The following is a 25,053-nucleotide window of genomic DNA, read 5'->3' on the forward strand; positions in this document are numbered from 1 at the left end:
CCACCATTTTGAAAATTGTACTTTTACTGTTTTGACAAAAAAAAACTAATTTATAAGTTTTGTTTTTTCCTCGCAAGTGTGTTGAAAAACGTCGTATGAAACGCGTGTGCTATGGTTATTACACACATCGGCTTTCTTATTGCGCGCTCGCTTACAGCGACACAATATCGCCTCGTGTGTAATGACCAACTTAGCACACTTGTATCATAATATACTATTGCCGTACGTATTCAGAATTACGCTCGCAGCAATGTACTCCTTTTCCAAGGCGCGCACGCGTGCTGGGGACGCGCGAGGGGTCCTCCGGCGATAGCCGGCATTCGCTGATAACACCTTGTTTCCGAGATATCGCAAAGTTTCACTGTGTCCGTTTGTTACAACGTAGGACAACTGACCCTACTTACTAATAGCCCCCGTTTAGCCTATTTTGACAGAATGGTAACTACGGAACCCTATACGGAGCATGGCCCGACATGCTCTTGGCGAGTTTTTTTCCCATAGTATTGTTGACCCTTTTCCCACAATTATTTTTGTGATTTTTTTTTCAATCGCTTTTTTCTTAATTTTTGATCTCTTTCGTCTTGTGATATCTTTTAAATCCTTATCCTCTTCTATAGGTACTAGTCTTTCTGTAATAGTACTTAAACGGCTTGGTTGCGAGTTTAAAATATTTATGTTGCTAGTGAAAGAACAATGAGAAGCAAACCTCGTATGTCCAAACGCCATCTCCCACTCTAGGTACCGAGCGGGGGGAGATACTTACGTGATTTTACTTTATTAAAATGGCGGTCGGAAGCTGCGAGGTTTTCTATTTTGCTTTTTAAATGTAAAAATGTCAAAAGATGTTTTCAAAAAAATGGAGTTACGTCGTATGCGACTTTAGCGGACGATGTGTAAAAAACATACATTAAATATCTTACTGTAGGTCATACCTACGAGTAATGTTAAAATATCTAACATAACTCCCTACCATTTTCATTTTCCAATTTGAACGTTCACGGAAGATCGTCACGCTAAATTCAATCTCGGGGCAAAGATGAAATAGTGCGCTTGACGAATCAACAATACGGCTTGTTAAGATGCATGGAGGAAAGTGGTCGTCGCCCGTGTTCATAATGTGTTTAGTTGATAACCGTGAGCCGCGCGCGCCGCCTGTGCCCAGCGCCCACGCATACTCGTAGCACGCCGCGCCGTCTTATCAGTCGACAACATAACACCATTAACGTGCCGGCCGGGTACCCTGGAATACTATTCATCATTAATGCAGGTTCAGTTAAAAGGCTGCTATAGTGCCACTGAAGATACAAGGATTGATTCACAGGAGAGAACGATCGACACATTTCCAGCAGTGTTTGCTAGCAATTATTTCAAGGTATTTCGAGTTACATAGTGTTTATTTGTAACCATCATACATTATGTATTGGTGACTGAATTGAGTGCATGGTTTGTCTGATGCTGACTACTGGTTTTTGAACATTTCAATCTTGTCTTAATGTACCCACATAGCACGGTTTATCACTTTAGATAGTGTGTACCTAAAACCGATCTTTTTACTAAAATGGTTTTGTATGCTTTAGTTATATATAAACTCCTAGATAATTTACATCTATTTCCTTTGACTGGCAAGTGAAGCTATTTATTTATTATGCTAATCATCTTTAATGTTACTCTTGAAATAAAATCAAATTTAATTTATCTTGCCAGCGGTAAGTATATGTGTACCAGTGGTCTTCAGAATCAAAGCTAGCCTAGCCAATCTAACATACCTATATTAAATAGTGGTTAGTTATTTAAAAAATACCTAAAAAAGCTTTGTGTGAGAGATACCTACATGTATTTACGTAATACTACGAGTAATATAAAAATAATAAACTAAATAATTCTACAAAGTGCGTAATATTATTTTCTCAGTTGAACTGTTGGGCCAGTCACATTGCTCTATATGTGTAGGTAAACATCAACTAAAGGATTTCAAAGGCCGTTCCTAAATAAATTTAATTCTAGCCATTAGTACTAATTTGAGTAATTTGTAATATCTGAAACAGTGAATAAAGAGATTGGTAGGTACTACTATTGGTGTTCATCGTTTAAAACCTTTTGTCTGACTTATTTACTGTCGAAATAGGTTTTGAATTTATTTACAATGTTTATTTTAATTGAATACCTGTACCCCTAGTGTAAATATTTTCGACAGCGAAACGTGACGTACGCGTTTGCGTTAAGTGTCATTTTGTATGAGATTTTTGACTTTCCAAAACGTCCCACTTGGCGCGCTGTTCAAAAACCCATACAAAATGAGACTTAACGCAAACGCGTACGTCACGTTTCGAAATCGAATTTATTTACACTAGGGGTACTGATGTTGTTTATGTTAGGTATTTACTAACCTACATAGATAATTGCTAAGTTAAACTTTATTAACTCTTAGTAGCTTGGTTTATAATTAATACATTTCTTCAAAAACAATTTATTTAGATATACCAATAATTCCACTAATAATTAAAAGCGGTGGTGGCCGAGTGGATATGACGTCCGACTTTCAATCCGGAGGTCGCGGGTTCAAATCCTGGCTCGTACCAATGAGTTTTTTCGGAACTTATGTACGAAATATCATTTGATATTTACCACTAGCTTTTCGGTGAAGGAAAACATCGTGAGGAAACCTGCATACATCTGCGAGGAAATTCAAAGGTGTATGTGAAGTCCCCAGTTCGCCTTGGGCTAGCGTGGGGACTAAAGCCCGAGCCCTCTCGCGCATGAGAGGAGGCCTGTGCCCAGCTGTGGGACGTATATAGGCTCAATTATTATTATTATTATGTCTGTTTTTTACAAATTCTCGGGACCTATGGGGTCCCGGACATTTGGAAGGCGTGCGTGGGGCCGAAGCCAACAGGTAGAGGCCCCTTGTAATAAGACAATTTACTCTAAATGTAACGTGACACCAACCGACGATTATCCCCGTTCACACTATAGCAGTGCACCCAAGGACAAGCCCCGGTTAGTGTAGGACTATTGTAAAAAAAGGGTACCAAAATAAACCGGGCTATTGGGTTAAGTTGCAAGTGGACTGGTAACCGGGACTATGGAGAATACTATGGCACCTGCCCTGATCAATGTTTTTAAAAACACGACAAAATGGGCAGGTGGTGACTTGCCAACTCACAATATGGGTCCCCGAAAACGGCCGCTCGCACGGAGCGACAAGGGGACAACATTGCGTGAGCGGCTCAGGGTGTGGAGAGGTGTACACCGCTTTCTACCCAGTGGCTGTAAGCAGCCACTGTGCCAACTCGCGACTTATGCAAATTTCACTTCTACCCTGCGAGCATATAGCTCTGACACCCCACTTTGGACGGCCGGTAAAGGCAAGCCAGAGGTGAGAGTCCTGCGGCCCCTGCTCAGTGTTCACTCAGCCGGCCAATCAAGGCAAGCCAGAGAGAGGGGCCTGACCGACTCTCGGGGGTATGGGACCCAAGGGACGTCACTTACCATTCAGCTCGCCACAAGCTGCCCTGGGGGTTATTATTATTATTATTATATACCAATCATTCAAAAGTTAAATTAATTAACATATTAAAGCTCAGATAAATTGCATTTAAGACACAGTCTTGCGAAGTTGAGTATTTCACTGATTTAATAGCAGTTTTTGTTGAGTTTTATTACAAAAAAAATCCTATACTACAAATAAATATTTCAATGGCAGAACATAGGATAGCTTTGAATCCCAAAAATCTTCCCTTAAGGGTGTGAAAAGGAAGGCGGAAATTTGTTAGGGGAATCAATACCGCTGAACCGATTTAGATGAAATCCTTGATGTAGTTGAAAATGACACCGAACTTGACTTAGAACACAAATCTAAACAATCTGACTGAAACTCAAACAACTAAGGTTGACTGGTAGAGAATGCCTCGTGGCATTAAGTTCGCCTTTTGTACATTAAGTTTTTCTTTAGTGAAATAAAGTTTAAATAAATAAAAAAATCTGGGTGGCTCCACTTCTTAACACATCTCAGGAACACAAAGACTAACTCTGATAAAGGAAATTTATTGTTTAGACAATACCGTATTTTACTTTTTTATGCTTTTTTCAATCACCACTAGGCCGACTTAGTGAAAAATAATAATAATATTTTATGAAGTAAAGATTAATCTCACTATCTACATAATTTCCAGTCACTGAATAAAGCTTATTATTTACAATGTAGCATACAACCGTATTTTAAGGGAATAAAATACTAGGTCCTGACTCCTGACAGTCCTGACAACCAGCGGAATTTGATTACTGCGTACGGGCGTCATGCATCATAGTCATCATAGAGCGGTTTTCCTCCAAGACTGACGTAAATGGACGAAATGCAAACACCATTGACAGGTATGTCAAAATACTAGTCAGTCGGTCTCTAAATTCTAGTCACCGAATAGAAGACCTCCACGTCTTAAATTTTGAAGTAAGCGACTTAATGACTAATAATACCTACAGTGGTAAGAAACTGTGATTTAGCTTTGTGAATTTGTTATTTAGATGAGATTCTTAAAGCCGAAAAAATAAAATGAAATATGTTTTGGTATCCCTCTCCCTCCATGTATATAAAATACGAGTATTGTAGATGATACTTCGCGCAGGCTCAAAGTGCAATGTAGGTAATTGCGAACATTAAAATGCTTCGCAATGAAAGTAAAATGCAGATTTTAAAAGCGCATAAATATTCCTTCGACTTATATCTCTTTCGCTTGGCGGCTAGGATTGATAAATTTCCTCGGATAAGATGGATAGAATGCTCTCATAGTACAATATAGTATTATGCGCTAAGGCCACTTACAGCACAAAAAAGTTACAAACTGTCTCAACCCCTGCTGAAAGTGGTTAACATATAGGTATTCCTCGTTATGTTATTTTCGTCAGTAGATGGAAATTCCAGTGTAAGTTACTATTGTTAATGTAACCAAGTATCTGGCTTGCCTATCTTATCTACAATGTTATTGTATTTGAATGCAAATGTGACCTATACGACGCCATGCTTCAGAATATAGTTGGCAAGGCTTCTGCCGAGCCACTTGAAAAAAAATCAAACATATTAAATAGATAGTTTCGCAAAGTATACTTATTTCCGCGAAGTGTACTAAAACATGATTATATTATATAATATTGATGCAGTCCCTATAATGGGTAATTACTCAAATAATTATTATAACAATTTATGACAGCTGAGTTCTATGGACCGATAGATACGACGGTAATGAAAACATTAACCGTCCTGGTTTTACATTACATCTCAAAACGGTATTGCAGTAGAATAAGTGCGTTACGAGATTTGCATGATTGTACATGTAATTTTTTTGATAGGATAAAAAGGTTTTAGGATAGGATTAAAATTTAAGTTAAGCGTAAGTTCTTTGTCACAAATGGCTGAAATTGTTTATAGGTAGAGTTCTTTCTTAGTCTTAGTTATCTAAAGGGACCTTATTTCCAAACATCCCTAAAATTCCGAAGTTTTCCCTAATATCTGACGTCTTATCGGATAATCGTGGGATTCGTTTCCATTGGTTCATTCATAAATATCCCACCTTTTGGAACCCTAGCCTCTTATTTTATTTTCATCGGTATTTTCGTATGCCAATTGAATTTCTTAAAATTTTGGTATTTGTTGTGATAAAGCGGAGTCCCACCTTAGTTAAGTTAGATTTAAGATAAAGTATTTTCATGGCACTTAGGTCCTTCTTTACGACTGAAAATAATAAATATTATTTTACCTACATGTCTTTAGTGACTTGTATTGTCTGACTTAAATATAGTTAATAACAATATGATTTTAAATGAATAAAGGAAACAATAATAATAATTCAGCCTATATACGTCCCACTGCTGGGCACAGGCCTCCCCTCATGCGCAAGAGGGTTTGGGGGAAATATAGTTAACTTACCCTTAAATATATTTATGTTTTAATTGTACTGTCAACCACATTGAAATAACGATACTGTTTTATTCATTTACCTAATAAATTAAAAAGTTCCCTAAATCCGTCAAAATAATGGTACCTAACACAGTTCGGAATCAGACTACACCAGTATTGCAGCGTGACATTACTGCTAACAGTGCTAACCTCATTGCTGCCGTAAATGTCAAAAATGCGACAGTAATGCAGTCGAATTACTGCAGAAAACGTCAGAATTAATATAAATTTCCCAAAAAATATATTTTCAACTAAATAAATATAAACAATAATATAATATAAATCTAATCCATTAATATAATAAATGACATATAAATCTATACGATACGGTGTTTTGCATTAGAATCAGATCTGCAAAAAAGCAACACGGCCGTACCATCCTTTTCTCCAAGCAGTTCAGGCCATTTATAACTTCGTTGTGGATAAAACTAGAAGCCTGAATTTTCACTAACCAAGCAGGCATTGTACAAACACAGTATATTTCAAATTTAATTCAAATTGAACCAGTAGTTTAAGTATTATAACTAGTCAATGTTAAGAAACCTGTTGTCACTCACTCACTGCCTGACTGATCAATCATCAAAATTATAAAGCACTTCTAGCAGACATAGAAGCTTCAAATTTAGAATTCAATTTTGCAATTTTGGTCAAGTTTTCTAGATACACCAAATGTAATCCCATATAAATGTATAGGATTACAAAGTTACATTTGCAGTGAATGAATCAGTTAACTGTATGTATAATATAATGGAAGAAGTAGAAGGTCCCGGAAAGGGAAAAAAAGTAGGACTGTCCATAAAAAGAAATAAGATATCATCAAAAACATTACTTGTAAAAAAAACAACTCTCACAACTCAGTTCTTCTACCGTAAAAAATTGTGAGATTCATGTAATATCAAGTCGGTTAATTTATTCAGTCCGTACTTAAGGGACCTTCTGTTATGTTATTACGTAATTAGCTAACCTAATAAAAATATTTTGTTTTAAATAAACAATAACTTGGCCATTGCATGAAAACACAAGGACTGAATAAATTAACCGACATGGTATTACATGGATCTCACAACTTTTACGGTAGAACTAAGTTGCGAGACTTGTTTTTTTTACAAGTTATATTTTTGATGGCTCTATATTTCTGCGAGTGATTTACGTCTTTTTTCCTTTGTTTTTGTCTTATACGAGTAGGTACGTGGTTTTAAGGTAGATATGATCTGCTCCTGAAGGAAACTCATGCTAGACGAACGCAAATTATGCTAGACGGTATGGTGGATAAGATTTCAAGCATTAAAAATATGTTTAGGTGCATAGGTATGTTGTTATTTGCTGGGCTTTTTTAAATAGTCACTTTTTAGATTAGGAACCCTTATAAATTACGTTTAATGTTTTTACTCGTTTTTACTCAATTTTTCTCTAAAACTAAGCCGTCTCTCGGGAAATGGATCAGAACCCCTAGTGTAAATTTATTCGATAGCGTGACATGACGTACGCGTTTGCGTTAAGACTCATTTTGTATGAGATTTAGAAACAGCGCGCCAAGCGGAACGGTTTTGGAAACTCAAAATCCCATACAAAATGAGACTAACGCAAACGCGTACGTCACGTTACGATATCGAATAAATTTACACTAGGGGTACAGATAGGTCGATGCAACTCAAACTGTACATTACGAATATCACTAAAAGTGAATTTCAGGAAAATGCAAAAAAAATGCTTTTTACACTAAACTTGCTTCCAGAATCAGACGAACTAAATTGACATGAGATTGATAGATAAAATGATAGCAGGAATAACTAAGAAAAAATTGTCATGAGTATATGTCGATAAAATTATATCGATAAGTAAGATATTGCAATTACTACCCAATTACCCATGTGATAATTATAAAGGGGTCACAAACGATTTCGATGTATGACGATGATTTGTATTTTGAGCCAAAATATTTTTTTTTATAACACGACGGTGACAAACAAGCATACGGCCCGCGTGATGGTAAGCAGTCACCGTAGCCTATTGACGCCTGCAACACCAGAGGTATTACATGCGCGTTGCCGACCCTTTAAAAACCTGTTCACTCCTTTTTTGAAGAACCCCTTACTGTAGCCCCTCGGGAAAACGTCGGCAGGAAGCTCATTCCTCAGCCGAAGCGTTCGCTATTACAATATATTTGTCCAATATCCTTGTCTCAATTACCATGAAAGAAAATAAAAATATTTTCATTCAGGTACATGCAGCTATATACAACTATAATATTGCATAATTTTCGAAATATGTATTAACGAACATTTAGTAAAATAACAAAAAAAAAACGCAAAGTTACGACCTAGCGGTGAATTCTCTCGATATTCTCTAATTCAAACTTTTCAATAAAAATATTTTTAAGAGCTTTGGAAAATTCTTCTTCTATGAGGGTTGAGAGCATTTATCTTGACAACATTTTCTTAGACAAATTTAAATGTCGCGTGTTTTCAAATTAACAAATTATCTTACTGCTATTTTTTGCAAAAAAAAATAAAAATCTACGAAGTCGTGAGCAACAGTTAATCTCTTGCACCTATGCTTATGTAGAAAACCCAAATAGTGGTATGTTTAATTTTGCAAGATAATCGGTTAGTATGTCAGTAAAAAAGATAAGGATAAGGAAGGAGGTCTCTTGGTCACCATCATCATTGGCCACATCGTCTGTTGTAGATGTTTGTTGCGGCGCTTGTGGATTTATCGGGCATCGCCATAATTGGCTGGCATTAATGGCTATAAAGTCACCAAACCTTTAAGTTTCTAGCTTTATCCACAACGACATTACAGGAGGTCGAAAATGCCTTGAATGACTTCAAGAAATGGTTTTGCTCGACTTGGCGGAAGCATTAATGTGCCCCAGATTTTAATAGTCACCCCTGGGTTTTATAGTCATTTCGTTTTATAATGCCTAAATATAGATCATAATTTATTGTCCATTATCTTTATCGGATCTACCTATACTACCAGTACAAGGTACAGTGCTATAAGAAATTAAATAAAAACTAAAGGCAAAACGTAGTGGCAACACCAGGTGACTTGTCACAACAATCATATTTTTTAAGATTTTTGTAAACATGATTTTTATTCTTAAATATGTCTGTATTAAATTCGTTATTCCAGTTCTTCAAAATTAATAAACGACAACATAGTTAGATAGCCTAATCTCAGGGCTTATCAGTGTTTGAACGATGGTTAGCCAAAATTTCGAGTTGGAATATATATATATATATATCATAGAAATAGGATAGTATAGAACGACTGTCAAACTTCAAAAGTGTGACCAAAAATGAAATGCAAGTGTATGCGTAAATTGTCTATGTGCGAACAAAAATAGTGATGTCATGTTACAACATATTAATAATCTATCGATGTTTAACTGCTTTATCGACTACTTTTAATGTGTTTGAAAAAGTTGAAAATGATAAAGTAGAAGTTGTTTGAAAATGTGTTCGCAAAGAGTTGACTTACCAAAGAAAATTTGAATTTCGCGCCTTTTCCTGCTGACAAGTTGGGTTGGATGTGTATACGCTGTGTACAAGTATACGCTGTCTTGTGTTTCCTTGAGTTGGCGGCAAAGCCGTGGAAAAGTGGTTAAAATGTAAGTACTGTGTTGGAAAGTGAAGTTTAAATTTATCGCTAAACATGTGCACCTTCAAAAAAGGTATTATTAACAATCGTTATTATTTTAATTCGGTTATAAAGGTAATATCTTAATGATGTCTTGTGAACAACTAATTCCATACCTACTAATACGACTACTATTTGACGACCGGTCTGGCCTAGTGGGTAGTGACACTAGTGACCCTGCCTATGAAGCCGATGGTCCCGGGTTCAAATCCTGGTAAGGGCATTTATTCGTGCGATGAGCAATGGATATTTGTTCCTGAGTCATGGATGTTTTCTATGTATTTAAGTATTTATAAATATTTATATATTATATATATCGTTGTCTAAGTACCCTCAACACAAGCCTTATTGAGCTTACTGTGGGACTTAGTCAATTTGTGTACTAATGTCCTATAATATTTATTTATTTATTTATTTAATATACCGACAAGTTATCGATACAGTCATATGAACATTTTGTCAAGCCCTGGCGTAAAGTAACAGTTTAGGTTTTTACACAAAATATTCTAAATGATTGACTAATATGATGAAATATTAACACACAATTGAAGAAAAACTTATAATGAACTGTTATAATTGGTTTTTTACACTTTTTATGCTGTTAATTTGATAAAATATCGTTACGAAAATTTCGCTAGGAATATCATAATTACCTGTGAAATGAGTATTTTCCTGGGTTTTTTGGCCCTGAAACACTACAACCCGGGTTACAACATGACACCATCGTCACTAAATTACTTAATATATATTTTTCTTTTTGATTCTCTTATATAGACAAGTTTAATTTAGTAAAAAAATGTAGTTAAGATTTTCACCTATAGACCACCATATTACAATAAATAGTTATAACCGAGCAAAGCTCGGTCGCCCAGGTACTATATATATATCTGTCATATGAACAAATATGTGAACGGTAAATGTCAAACAACAAACGTAAAGGACGCACTTATTCGGCAGAAGAAGACGGATTTATGGATGTTTGCATCATCTGTTGACTATTGAAGCCTACTGCACCCATAATAAATTTCTAGAATTTGTTGTTGGCCTGTATTTATCCTTATGGCAACTATTTCAGTCAGTAACCACACTAGAGCAGTATTGATTCCCGATCTTTAATTATTCTGGCACTGCTTGGGGGTTGAAATGAGTGAGAGTAAATTGGTATGTCTGCAAAATTGAAGCAAAGGAACATGATACTGTCTACATAAGTTTTCTACATTAATTTCATGGTTTAAGTATGTACGTATATTACGTGACATACTTACATACAACAAATTGAAAATATATAACGTTTGTTATACCGGGTAAATACATTTCTTTATTGCAGAACAACGTTCCTTAAGCCCCTCTTAACTTCGAATCTTTAAAGATCAATTATTAATGAATACACATAGGTAGGTATAATAGATGAGCTTTACTTGGAAAATTCGTTCAATATTTAAATTACATTTATGCAAATATAGCTCGTATAAAAGTATAAGATAAATCATATATATTAGTATTTTACATTAGTTTTGAAATATTTACTTTTAGTACGTAGTATAACACCTAAAAAGATTGAACAGGATTTGTTAATTTCAATTTTCAAGCAGTCTTGGTGAGAAATATAACAGAGTATATACCTATATTTAACATTTTAAGTAGGTACAGTCACCTGCAATAATATGTTACACAACGAAGGCTTATTTGTAAAGCCATAAGAGCGTGCCACATATGGTTACGGCCTTCGAATTCTAACATATTATTGGAGGCGACTGTACTTATCTCGATAGTTAGTCATGTTACGCTAATCAATATTACTACCTAAGGCCCTCAGCACACGGCGCGTAAGCGTAAGAGACGCGTAAGCGTATCGTAATACACGCGTAAAAAACAAAACTTATGACATTAATGAAATAATAAAAAATCTTCATATGACGAGAATGTTGTACATGAATGCAATAAATTATATGATTATGTAAGATCGTAGATACATCCGACGAAGACAACTGACGCCAGTGACGCCATGATTTTAACTAAAAGGAATTCACTTATAACACGATTACGCTTACGCGACGCTTGGCGCCCAGAACTCTACGCGACTTGTACTCGTAACGTTTTTACGATACACTTACGCGACGCCTACGGTTACGCGCCGTGTGCTGTGGGTCGTGTGTGGCCTAAGTGTGTAATTTCTTACCTTCCGTGAGAATATTCACGTTAGATATATATTATTATACGCTTATGCTCAGTGAGATTTAGAGAAGAGCACGAACCTACGGGGCCTTACCGTGACAATGATATCCAGAAAACCGGCCGAGTGCGGGTCGGATTTGGGGCCAAGGGTTCCGTTCCATCACACAAGCTTTGACATTAACCATCAATTTTTACCATCTAGTTTACAAGAAGTAACCTAATTGTACAGTCAGCATTAAGTATGCCTGAAGCGTCACCTGCCAGCAGATTTATGGTGTGACTTAGAAATAACAAGACAAACTATCCAGTGATTGGCTTTTAAGTACAGTCACAGTCATAGGTTGAGGGAGCCCCTCATTGTAACAATAAAGATCATATAACCAGTATCATATCAACATTTACTAGTACATTGTACACGCGAACATTATACGAGTACATTAGGTACATGCTCAGTGTCAACCAAATGAATAGGGATTAAATCACTTGTGACAAATGACTGCCAATAAAAGCCAGTCAAAACTTTACAAAAAAAATCTAAAAACACATAGCGTGAAGTACAGTTAGTTGCAGAAATAGTTGACCCCCTGCATACAAACAGTCTATGCAGGGGGTCAACTATCTCCGCAGCTGACTGTACTTACCAATAATACAGAATTACATCACGCTTTGAATTTTGAATGTAAAATTTGACTGCTATCATAATTTAAGATACGTAATTTATTCAAGGCCAAATGCGGTGAGCTGCAAAATATTATGCTCCCTGTGGAGAAAGACTTTCAATTACAAGCCAGACGGAATAATTCGTTCAAGTGGATCAGAAGCAAATTAAATTGAAATATTTCGGGTCCCCGGGTAAAACGACCAGTGAAACACGATACAAACCAAAAACGATAGGCATCAAGGATTTAACCAGTTCTATTAAATCTTTATTAGGTATAATCAGATTTTGTTTACGTTTCAACGTAATTGCATCGTTGTTTGATTGCAGTTTAGGGTATTTTAATATGCTAACATTATTTATTAAAGTCTAATATTATTCTAACTACCAAGTTGTATAACTTATGTAAAATGTATGTGAGTAAGTACGCTGAAATTATTGACTTAGCCAACCCGCATATGTAAATGTACGAAACTCATTGGTAATCCTATCACTATCCACAATAAATTTACCCTCTGAACTTTTATCAGCTCGCACTAACAAATGAAGACGAAGAATCGCTGTTATTGCAATTTTTTGTATAAAAACGTATTATCCAAAGCGCTGAATATCGAAACGTGAATTTATTAGTACAGGGTCGGCAAATAAGAAGGATACATTTTGATTTTAAAATTTAACTATATTAAGTTCAAAAAAAAAAAATATTCAGGGTTGGCAAATACATGCGCAACATAATGATTAATGTCTAACAAATGTCGACTACTAACAGCAGGTAAATGTGAGCCCTTATCATCGCAAATTTTAGCATACTTACGCACATTTTCGGCGTTATGTGTCGGATGGCCGATTTTAACTGCTTGTCGGCATGGACACGTCATTTTAAATAGCCCCACAGTAATAAGCCAGGAGCTGCAAAATTTGGGGAATTTGGGTGCCAGTCACTGTCACTGTTTCTCGAAATTAATCGAGCAAACAACGTGTTATAAACAACACAAACATTTGAGAAAAAAGTAACTTGCTGCTAGAGGTATACACTTGGCAGAAATTATCTTCCATAGGCAGGGACTGAATAACCGCAAAAGACCGGTAACCTAAAATAAAGGTATCAATTGAATAGGTATCCAAAGCTAAGGGTACCCGAATAAAATCGCAAAAGACCGATACCTAAGATAAGGGTATCAATTGAATAGGTATCCAAAGCTAACGGTACCCGAATAAAATCGCACAAGACCGATACCTATACTAAGGGTATCAATTGAAAAGCTATACAACTGTAACGGTACCCGAATAAAATCGCAAACGACCGATACCTAAACAAAGGGTATCAATTGAATAGGTATCCAAAGCTAACGGTACCCGAATAAAATCGCACAAGACCGATACCTAAACTACGGGTATCAATTGAAAAGCTATACAACTGTAACGGTACCCGAATAAATAAAATGTAATAGGTACATTTTTCAAACGGTACCGCTACAGTTGAAAGGGTACCGTACGGTACCATTTCAAGTAGACTTCTACTTTGGAATCCAAGATGGCGGCCGTGCACTCGTCATAAAAGTCGTCATGGATATCGTTTTGTAAGTTTTAGGGAGTGCAGATTTCGAAAATGATGACCATTTTGGAATCCAAGATGGCGGCCGTGCATTCTGTCATAAAAGTCATCATGGATATCGTTTTATAGGTTTTAGGGAGTGCACATTTCGAAAATGATGACCATTTTGGAATCCAAGATGGCGGCCGTGCATTCTGTCATAAAAGTCATCATGGATATCGTTTCATAGGTTTTAGGGGGTGCAGATTTCGAAAATGATGACCATTTTGGAATCCAAGATGGCGGCCGTGCATTCTGTCATAAAAGTCATCATGGATATCGTTTCATAGGTTTTAGGGGGTGCAGATTTCGAAAATGATGACCATTTTGGAATCCAAGATGGCGGCCGTGCATTCTGTCATAAAAGTCGTCATGGATATCGTTTTATAGGTTTTAGGGAGTGCAGATTTCGAAAATGATGACCATTTTGGAATCCAAGATGGCGGCCGTGCATTCTGTCAAAAAAGTCGTCATGGATATCGTTTTATAGGTTTAAGGGAGTGCAGATTTCGAAAATGATGACCATTTTGGAATCCAAGATGGCGGTGGTACACTATGTCATAAAAGTCGTCATGGATATCGTTTTATAGGTTTTAGGGAGTGCAGATTTCGAAAATGATGACCATTTTGGAATCCAAGATGGCGGCCGTGCATTCTGTCATAAAAGTCGTCATGGATATCGTTTTATAGGTTTTAGGGAGTGCAGATTTCGAAAATGATGACCATTTTGGAATCCAAGATGGCGGCCGTGCATTCTGTCATAAAAGTCATCATGGATATCGTTTCATAGGTTTTAGGGGGTGCAGATTTCGAAAATGATGACCATTTTGGAATCCAAGATGGCAGCCGTGCATTCTGTCAAAAAAGTCGTCATGGATATCGTTTTATAGGTTTTAGGGAGTGCAGATTTCGAAAATGATGACCATTTTGGAATCCAAGATGGCGGCCGTGCATTCTGTCAAAAAAGTCGTCATGGATATCGTTTTATAGGTTTTAGGGAGTGCAGATTTCGAAAATGATGACCATTTTGGAATCCAAGATGGCGACCGTGCACTCTGTCAAAAAAGTCGTCATGGATATCGTTTTATAGGTTTTAGGGAGTGCAGATTTCGAAAATGATGACCATTTTGGAATCCAAGATGGCGGCCGTGCACTCTGTCATAAAAGTCGTCATGGATATCGTTTTATAGGTTTTAGGGAGTGCAGATTTCGAAAAGGATGACCATTTTGGAATCCAAGATGGCGGCCGTGCATTCTGTCATAAAAGTCGTCATGGATATCGTTTTATAGGTTTTAGGGAGTGCAGATTTCGAAAATGATGACCATTTTGGAATCCAAGATGGCAGCCGTGCATTCTGTCAAAAAAGTCGTCATGGATATCGTTTTATAGGTTTTAGGGAGTGCAGATTTCGAAAATGATGACCATTTTGGAATCCAAGATGGCGGCCGTGCATTCTGTCATAAAAGTCATCATGGATATCGTTTCATAGGTTTTAGGGGGTGCAGATTTCGAAAATGATGACCATTTTGGAATCCAAGATGGCAGCCGTGCATTCTGTCAAAAAAGTCGTCATGGATATCGTTTTATAGGTTTTAGGGAGTGCAGATTTCGAAAATGATGACCATTTTGGAATCCAAGATGGCGGCCGTGCATTCTGTCAAAAAAGTCGTCATGGATATCGTTTTATAGGTTTTAGGGAGTGCAGATTTCGAAAATGATGACCATTTTGGAATCCAAGATGGCGACCGTGCACTCTGTCAAAAAAGTCGTCATGGATATCGTTTTATAGGTTTTAGGGAGTGCAGATTTCGAAAATGATGACCATTTTGGAATCCAAGATGGCGGCCGTGCACTCTGTCATAAAAGTCGTCATGGATATCGTTTTATAGGTTTTAGGGAGTGCAGATTTCGAAAAGGATGACCATTTTGGAATCCAAGATGGCGGCCGTGCATTCTGTCATAAAAGTCGTCATGGATATCGTTTTATAGGTTTTAGGGTGTGCAGATTTCGAAAATGATGACCATTTTGGAATCCAAGATGGCAGCCGTGCATTCTGTCAAAAAAGTCGTCATGGATATCGTTTTATAGGTTTTAGGGAGTGCAGATTTCGAAAATGATGACCATTTTGGAATCCAAGATGGCGGCCGTGCATTCTGTCATAAAAGTCATCATGGATATCGTTTCATAGGTTTTAGGGAGTGCAGATTTCGAAAATGATGACCATTTTGGAATCCAAGATGGCGGCCGTGCATTCTGTCATATAAGTCATCATGGATATCGTTTTATAGGTTTTAGGGAGTGCAGATTTCGAAAATGATGACCATTTTGGAATCCAAGATGGCAGCCGTGCACTATGTCATAAAAGTCATGGATATCGTTTTATAGGTTTTAGGGAGTGCAGATTTCGAAACTGATGACCATTTTGGAATCCAAGATGGCGGCGGTGCACTATGTCATAAAAGTCGCCATGGATATCGTTTCATAGGTTTTAGGGAGTGCAGATTTCGAAAATGATGACCATTTTGGAACCTAAGATGGCGGCCGCACGGTGGGCTGAAAATCGGCCTTCATAGAAATAGAAACCGAAGTATTAATTTTGACCTTTTTTTATTGGAATAGCTTTTGTTGGGTTTTATTATGTCCAAAAATTAATCTTAGCTAATTTGGTTGGAAAAATAATTAATTATATTTTTTTTTTCAAAATCTTTGTATGGCGCGTATCAGAAAAAGCGAGTTTTCTCCAATATCCTGACAGATGATTTTAAAACCAATTATTCTTGATTTTTCCATATAATTAGAATTTTCCTACGGGGTGCACTTTTTTATTAAATCGATATATATATTTTCACTGTTTTACTGGTTCGATCAAACTCAAATTAATTTTTTGTAGTCAAAGTAACAAAGTATAACCGTATTACAATAAAAAAATACATCGATTTAAAAAAAAAGTGCACCCTGTAGGAAAAATCTAATTATGTGGAAAAATCAAGAATAATTGGTTTTAAAATCATCTGTCAGGATATTACGGTTAAATGCCGAAACCAAAAATGACGTGCGTTTTCTAAAAATTTGACCTCAGATTCACAATAAAGGTCCTCTGGGATCCACAGATATCGATTTACATCTGAATCTGAGCATAAATGCCGAAATAAAAAATGGCGTGCGTTTTCTAAAACTTTGACCTCAGAATCATAATAAAGGTCCTCTGGGATCCTCAGATATCGATTTTCATCTCAATCTGAGCTTTAATGCCGAAATCAAAAATGGCGTGCGTTTTCTACAAATTTGACCTCAGAATCATAATAAAGGTCCTCTAGGATCCTCAGATATCGATTTTCATCTCAATCTGAGCTTAAATGCCGAAATTTAAAATGGCGTGCGTTTTCTAAAAATTTGACCTCAGAATCATAATAAAGGTTATCTAGGATCCTCAGATATCGATTTTCATCTCAATCTGAGCTTAAATGCCGAAATTTAAAATGGCGTGCGTTTTCTAAAAATTTGACCTCAGAATCATAATAAAGGTCCTCTGGGATCCTCAGATATCGATTTACATCTGAATCTGAGCTTAAATGCCGAAATCAAAAATGGCGTGCGTTTTCTACAAATTTGACCTCAGAATCATAATAAAGGTCTTCTGGGATCCTCAGATATCGATTTTCATCTGAATCTGAGCTTAAATGCCCAAATCAAAAATGGCGTGCGTTTTCTACAAATTTGACCTCAGAATCATAATAAAGGTCCTCTGGGATCCTCAGATATCGATTTTCATCTGAATCTGAGCTTAAATGCCCAAATCAAAAATGGCGTGCGTTTTCTACAAATTTGACCTCAGAATCATAATAAAGGTCCTCTGGGATCCTCAGATATCGATTTTTATCTCAATCTGAGCTTAAATGCCGAAATTTAAAATGGCGTGCGTTTTCTAAAAATTTGACCTCGGAATCATAATAAAGGTCCTCTGGGATCCTCAGATATCGATGTTCATCTCAATCTGAGCTTAAATCCCGAAATAAAAAATGCCGTGCGTTTTCTACAAATTTGACCTCAGAATCATTATAAAGGTCCTCTGGGATTCTCAGATATCGATTTTCATCTGAATCTGAGCTTAAATGCCAAAATCAAAAATGGCGTGCGTTTTCTACAAATTTGACCTCAGAATCATAATAAAGGTCCTCTGGGATCCTGATATCGATTTTTATCTCAATCTGAGCTTAAATGCCGAAATCAAAAACGGCGTGCGTTTTCTACAAATTTGACCTCAGAATCATAATAAAGGTCCTCTGGGATCCTCAGATATCGATTTTCATCTGAATCTTAGCTTAAATGCCCAAATCAAAAATGGCGTGCGTTTTCTACAAATTTGACCTCAGAATCATAATAAAGGTTCTCTGAGATCCTCAGATATCGATTTTTATCTCAATCTGAGCTAAAATGCCGAAATCAAAAATGGCGTGCGTTTTCTACAAATTTGACCTCAGAATCATAATAAAGGTCCTCTGGGATCCTCAGATATCGATGTTCATCTCAATCTGAGCTTAAATTCCGAAATAAAAAATGCCGTGCGTTTTCTACAAATTTGACCTCAGAATCATAATTAAGGTCCTCTGGGAATCCTCAGATATCGATTTTCATCTGAATCTGAGCTTAAATGCCAAAATCAAAAATGGCGTGCGTTTTCTACAAATTTGACCTCAGAATCATAATAAAGGTCCTCTAGGATCCTCAGATATCGATTTTCATCTCAATCTGAGCTTAAATGCCGAAATTTAAAATGGCGTGCGTTTTCTAAAAATTTGACCTCAGAATCATAATAAAGGTTATCTAGGATCCTCAGATATCGATTTTCATCTCAATCTGAGCTTAAATGCCGAAATTTAAAATGGCGTGCGTTTTCTAAAAATTTGACCTCAGAATCATAATAAAGGTCCTCTGGGATCCTCAGATATCGATTTACATCTGAATCTGAGCTTAAATGCCGAAATCAAAAATGGCGTGCGTTTTCTACAAATTTGACCTCAGAATCATAATAAAGGTCTTCTGGGATCCTCAGATATCGATTTTCATCTGAATCTGAGCTTAAATGCCCAAATCAAAAATGGCGTGCGTTTTCTACAAATTTGACCTCAGAATCATAATAAAGGTCCTCTGGGATCCTCAGATATCGATTTTCATCTGAATCTGAGCTTAAATGCCCAAATCAAAAATGGCGTGCGTTTTCTACAAATTTGACCTCAGAATCATAATAAAGGTCCTCTGGGATCCTCAGATATCGATTTTTATCTCAATCTGAGCTTAAATGCCGAAATTTAAAATGGCGTGCGTTTTCTAAAAATTTGACCTCGGAATCATAATAAAGGTCCTCTGGGATCCTCAGATATCGATGTTCATCTCAATCTGAGCTTAAATCCCGAAATAAAAAATGCCGTGCGTTTTCTACAAATTTGACCTCAGAATCATTATAAAGGTCCTCTGGGATTCTCAGATATCGATTTTCATCTGAATCTGAGCTTAAATGCCAAAATCAAAAATGGCGTGCGTTTTCTACAAATTTGACCTCAGAATCATAATAAAGGTCCTCTGGGATCCTGATATCGATTTTTATCTCAATCTGAGCTTAAATGCCGAAATCAAAAACGGCGTGCGTTTTCTACAAATTTGACCTCAGAATCATAATAAAGGTCCTCTGGGATCCTCAGATATCGATTTTCATCTGAATCTTAGCTTAAATGCCCAAATCAAAAATGGCGTGCGTTTTCTACAAATTTGACCTCAGAATCATAATAAAGGTTCTCTGAGATCCTCAGATATCGATTTTTATCTCAATCTGAGCTAAAATGCCGAAATCAAAAATGGCGTGCGTTTTCTACAAATTTGACCTCAGAATCATAATAAAGGTCCTCTGGGATCCTCAGATATCGATGTTCATCTCAATCTGAGCTTAAATTCCGAAATAAAAAATGCCGTGCGTTTTCTACAAATTTGACCTCAGAATCATAATTAAGGTCCTCTGGGAATCCTCAGATATCGATTTTCATCTGAATCTGAGCTTAAATGCCAAAATCAAAAATGGCGTGCGTTTTCTACAAATTTGACCTCAGAATCATAATAAAGGTCCTCTGGGATCCTGATATCGATTTTTATCTCAATCTGAGCTTAAATGCCGAAATCAAAGATGGCGTGCGTTTTCTACAAATTTGACCTCAGAATCATAATAAAGGTCCTTTGAGATCCTCATATATCGATTTTTATCTCAATCTGAGCTAAAATGCCGAAATCAAAAATGGCGTGCGTTTTCTACAAATTTGACCTCAGAATCATAATAAAGGTCCTCTGGGATCCTCAGATATCGATTTTCATCTGAATCTTAGCTTAAATGCCCAAATCAAAAATGGCGTGCGTTTTCTACAAATTTGACCTCAGAATCATAATAAAGGTCCTCTGAGATCCTCAGATATCGATTTTTATCTCAATCTGAGCTAAAATGCCGAAATCAAAAATGGCGTGCGTTTTCTACAAATTTGACCTCAGAATCATAATAAAGGTCCTCTGGGATCCTCAGATATCGATTTTCATCTGAATCTGAGCTTAAATGCCCAAATCAAAAATGGCGTGCGTTTTCTACAAATTTGACCTCAGAATCATAATAAAGGTCCTCGGGGATCCTCAGATATCGATTTTCATCTGAATCTGAGCTTAAATGCCCAAATCCAAGATGGCGGGCGATCATTCAAATTGTGTGACCGGTTTGTATTGGGGTATCCGATCGCGTGGCAAGATACTTTTACTTAAGGGTATCGTTTGGACGGAAGCTTGTTTGGATACCCAAAGTATTGATATCGCTTGCGGAATGCTATTTTAACGGTCGGGTACCCTTTCAAAATTGTTTTAAAGTCTAAGGGTACCGTTTGGGCGGAAGCTTGTTTGGATACCTAAAGTATTGATACCGCTTCCGTAATGCTATTTCAACGGTCGGGTATCGTTTCAAAATGGTTTTAAAGGTACTTTTATTTAACGGTACCGTTTGGACGGAAGCTTATTTGGATACCCAAATCGTTTATATCGGTACCGAAATGCTAGTTTAACGGTCGGGTACCCTTTAAAAAGACCGGTCAAAACCGTTTTTAAGGGTACCTTTTCAGTCCCTGTCCATAGGTACATAATTGCCAATCCTGAATAATCACCTGGTTTTAGTAGCTGATCACACAGACTTGTTTTCATGCAATATGTCCGAATTTGTAAGAATTTGTTTCAATGTTTTATGTTGCTATTTATTATAAGTTAATATAAATGATATAGTTAATACGGCATTATTGTATTAAGGTTAACCTGTAAGGATAGTTGCCAAATGACAATAAATAAATAAAACAAAATATATGAAAAAATATTTCATATTTTTGAACTTGGTATAGTTAAAATTTTAAAAAAGAGTGTATACCTCTTATATGCTCACCCTGTATGTACTACAATATTGCTCAGTGTCCGAAATATCAATACGCTGAGGGCTCATATTACAGTCAAATAATTTAATTTCTGACCCATTTCGTACCTTGCCACAGTGACAATCAATAAATATTTGATATTTATGCAGGTATAATTTCTACAGCATTACAGCTAGAGGCGCCAATGCGCAGTAAAATTAAATATGTAATAATAAAGCTATATTAATAAAATTATATGATAAATATGACAATAATTGATTAAGCTATGTTCATTCACAAAAACGTAAAAAATCTTTATACAGTTTTTGATGTTTGTCGGCAAACAAGTCGCAGTCAGGTGCACAAAGTAAGAAATTGTTGAGAAGTGTCCGGGAGCGGACGATTGGAGAGTACTGGTGTGCTCTTGTGAAAGAGAGAAATTTTCAGCTTAATCAGAAACCGAGAAGTAGGTCAAATTTAACTTACAAGACTTGACCCGTACAAACATAGTTACATGCATACATTTCAAGTTACTAATAGCTTGTAGGTAAGTATAGGAACAAAATCAAATTTCTGGCAGTTAATAACACAAATATAATAATTTAATATAAGTATAAATATAATTTAAAATCAAGGGATGTCCACGTACATTACATATTTTAGGGTTCCGTAGCTAAAAAGGCTAAAACGGAACCTTTATAGTAGTCTCATCATGTCCGTCTGTCTATCCGTATGTCACAGCCATTTATCTTATCAAACGGCCTGGATCTGTTTCATCTCAAATGGCTGACATTCCGTCTCGTTAAAGGTTCTTTACTAGGGTAAAGTAATAGCAAAAGTTACTAAACTTAATTTCCTACTATTAATTAATCAAGTCATCCCGATATATTCCTATTACCGTAATAGCACGATTCTATTTAGCAACTACATTGTTAGGTTGAGTAAATAATATACCGGGTGTGGCCTGTAACACGAGCAATAAATTTAACTGTAGGCTGTACTCCTCAAACTTGCCATCATTTTTTCAGCGATTTTTGAAAATTATGAATTTTTTAGACTTCCTATTTTTCATACAAATTAAATATTACCTTCAATGTACGCTGTCGTCAGTGTAATTGACTTGATTGTAACAAAATTCGCAGTACATTGCGTCTTAGAATAAACTTTAAAGTGTTCTAAAAATGTAAATAAAAGTAATTTTTAAAAGTTGCTGAATAAATGTTGGTTAGTTTGAGGAGTACAGCCGACAGTTTAAGTTTTTGCTCCTGTTATAGGCCACACCCAGTATAAATTAACTGACTTATATATTAATAGAATATTATTTCACAATAAAATACCTTATTGTGGTGTGCTTAAATTTTGTTAAATACCTAAATAAATACACTATAAATCACAACATGGTTTATACAAACGAGAAAAAAAGAATAACAGAATTATATAAGTAAGTAACCTATTGAATTATTCGATTTAGATTTTTCTTTTATTATTAGTAAATATATATGTATATACAGACTACTGTTATGTTAATTTTTCTTTCACTGAATATTACTGTTAGTTTAATATTTATTTAATGAGACTATTCACAATTAAATAAATATAGAACAATAAATTAAAAAAAGCTTAGAAGTAATAATTAGTAAGTATAGATGATACAGTCAGTAGGTATCTACGTGGTGTTCTCTATATTAAAACGAACTTGTAAACAAAAAAAGATACCGATGAAGATATTTGATATCTTGATCAACGCCGCTAGGCACCACTTACCGAATCTCGTATTTATCGGTTGGCTGGACTCGTCGATGCCGTGACACTGATACATGTATATGAGAATAATGTACCCACACTACGCAGCTTTTGTGGGTTTGGTGTCGCCTGTTCATGCGTGACGGCCTGTCGCGATCGATTCATTAAATACTCAGCTACAAAGGTACCTTAACTCTGCCAAAATGTACCTATATACATGTAGTCATCGACCGTAACATTGGGCGTAATATGCAACACCAACTACTAACAAAGTCCGATGATGTGATACTGAGATTCAATGCCGCACCAAGCCAATTATGTAGACTTGATGATTTTTTTACCAAAAGCAGACCGTATTCTACCAAAATGGAGTTAATAGTCTTCTTAGTGCCTATCAAAATAAAACAACGAAAGCTAAATAGCCCATTATAAAACAATACGCTTTGTTTTGTTTAGTAATCTAATTAATAAATCTTAGGTTTAAGAGCTTACGTAATCGGGTGATGTTGAGTGCTATTTTACTTTAAATAATTTTTAAGTACTTAGTTTATAACTAAAATGTAATATTCAATTCGTCTAGCGGCAGCAGCATCGCCGTGTTTCGTTTTAATGGTGTTCATAAATTAGTGACGTAAATTATGCATTAAAACAAGCATTAAAGTTAAGAAATTGCCGCATGAAAATACATTTACAGCCGAAAACGAATAAATTGTGTAGGTAATTAACTACTAATATGCCAAGATATAAATGTGTTATTTTAATTCTACATTTTATACCTAGAATATTTACCTTTTAATATTTTTTTTTCAACTTTCACAATTTAAAGTAAATTCCACGTGTTATTGAAATTGCTATTAGTTTTGAAAACCAAGTGAGTAGTAAATTACGATACAAGTGCAAAACAAAACATCATTCTTCAGAGATAGGAATAAGCGATAAGAATTATCGTTTGTAATGTTTGTTTGCCAACGTAAGTGTTGGGTGGTGATTTACTCGTAAGTACTTCAGTAAAATGCAATGCAGTTCAAGGGTAGCTTTAAGAACATGCAGCATTTATTTTAAATAACTTGTATATTAAGCATATATTTAGTAGTTAAGAAGACACTGTTTTTTTTAATTATAACATTTGTGGGCATTTATATTACATGTCAAATGTGCTTATATTGCCAGACATCAACAACAATAGTCTAACAATACACAGTAACATATGATCCTTAATTGACGTATCTATTTCATCATAAATTTGCATGGGAATACGAGCTAGTTACAACTAGCAAATACCTGTACAAAACAATTTTGTTCTGTTTATGGAATTTTAGTGCTAATTGCTAACTACAGTTCAATTATATTCCAATTACAGTCTATGTTCCAAATATATAGGAACAACAGTGATGTTCACAGCACACAAAAGGTGCTAGTTGGTCAGTTTTTCTATTATATAGGATGCAAAGGAGCAGACGGATCACCTGATGGTAAGCGATTACCGCCGCCCATGGACACACGGAACAACTGAGGGGTTGTAAGTGCGTTGCCGGGCTTTAAGTCGGGAGTACGCTCTTTTTTGAAGGTTTGAAGGTCGTATCGGTTCGGAAATACCGCAGGCGACAGTTCATTCCACAGTTTAGCAGTTATCAATAAGATTGGGATTCATGTCGCAAAACTGCAGCAGGGTTACTGCTAATGTTAGTATTCAGTGTATTAAAAGATAAACGTTAACATACTTTTATATGATCACTTCATTGGCCAACCGTCAGTCAAGACCCTTTGGGGATCACTTCGGTCTTGGAAATCGGTTACATGCGTTTTTAGGGTTCCATACCAAAAAGGTACAAAAGGAACTCTTATGGTGCGACTGTCCGTCCGTCCGT

The 25,053-nt window shown here is 36.1% G+C and overlaps 1 protein-coding gene and 1 long non-coding RNA gene across 2 annotated transcripts in view; one reads left to right on the top strand and one right to left on the bottom strand.

Moving 5' to 3' along the window:
- The first annotated feature begins 732 nt into the window (after positions 1-732).
- Positions 733-25,053, top strand: part of LOC133517750 (uncharacterized) — a 133,193-nt gene continuing 108,872 nt past the window's right edge. The window contains exon 1 of the mRNA XM_061851143.1: positions 733-1,372. Coding sequence (XP_061707127.1) covers positions 1,262-1,372 — 111 coding nt within the window. The 5' untranslated portion in view covers positions 733-1,261. The remainder of the gene's footprint in view (positions 1,373-25,053) is intronic.
- LOC133518323 (uncharacterized) lies at positions 10,988-13,070 on the bottom strand. Its single transcript, XR_009799463.1, has 2 exons — positions 11,862-13,070; positions 10,988-11,140 (listed from the first exon to the last, which is right to left on the bottom strand). It is a non-coding gene; the product is annotated as an uncharacterized LOC133518323 (long non-coding RNA).

This window comes from Cydia pomonella, chromosome 5, assembly GCF_033807575.1.
Source record: "Cydia pomonella isolate Wapato2018A chromosome 5, ilCydPomo1, whole genome shotgun sequence".
NCBI classification, from domain to species: domain Eukaryota; kingdom Metazoa; phylum Arthropoda; class Insecta; order Lepidoptera; family Tortricidae; genus Cydia; species Cydia pomonella.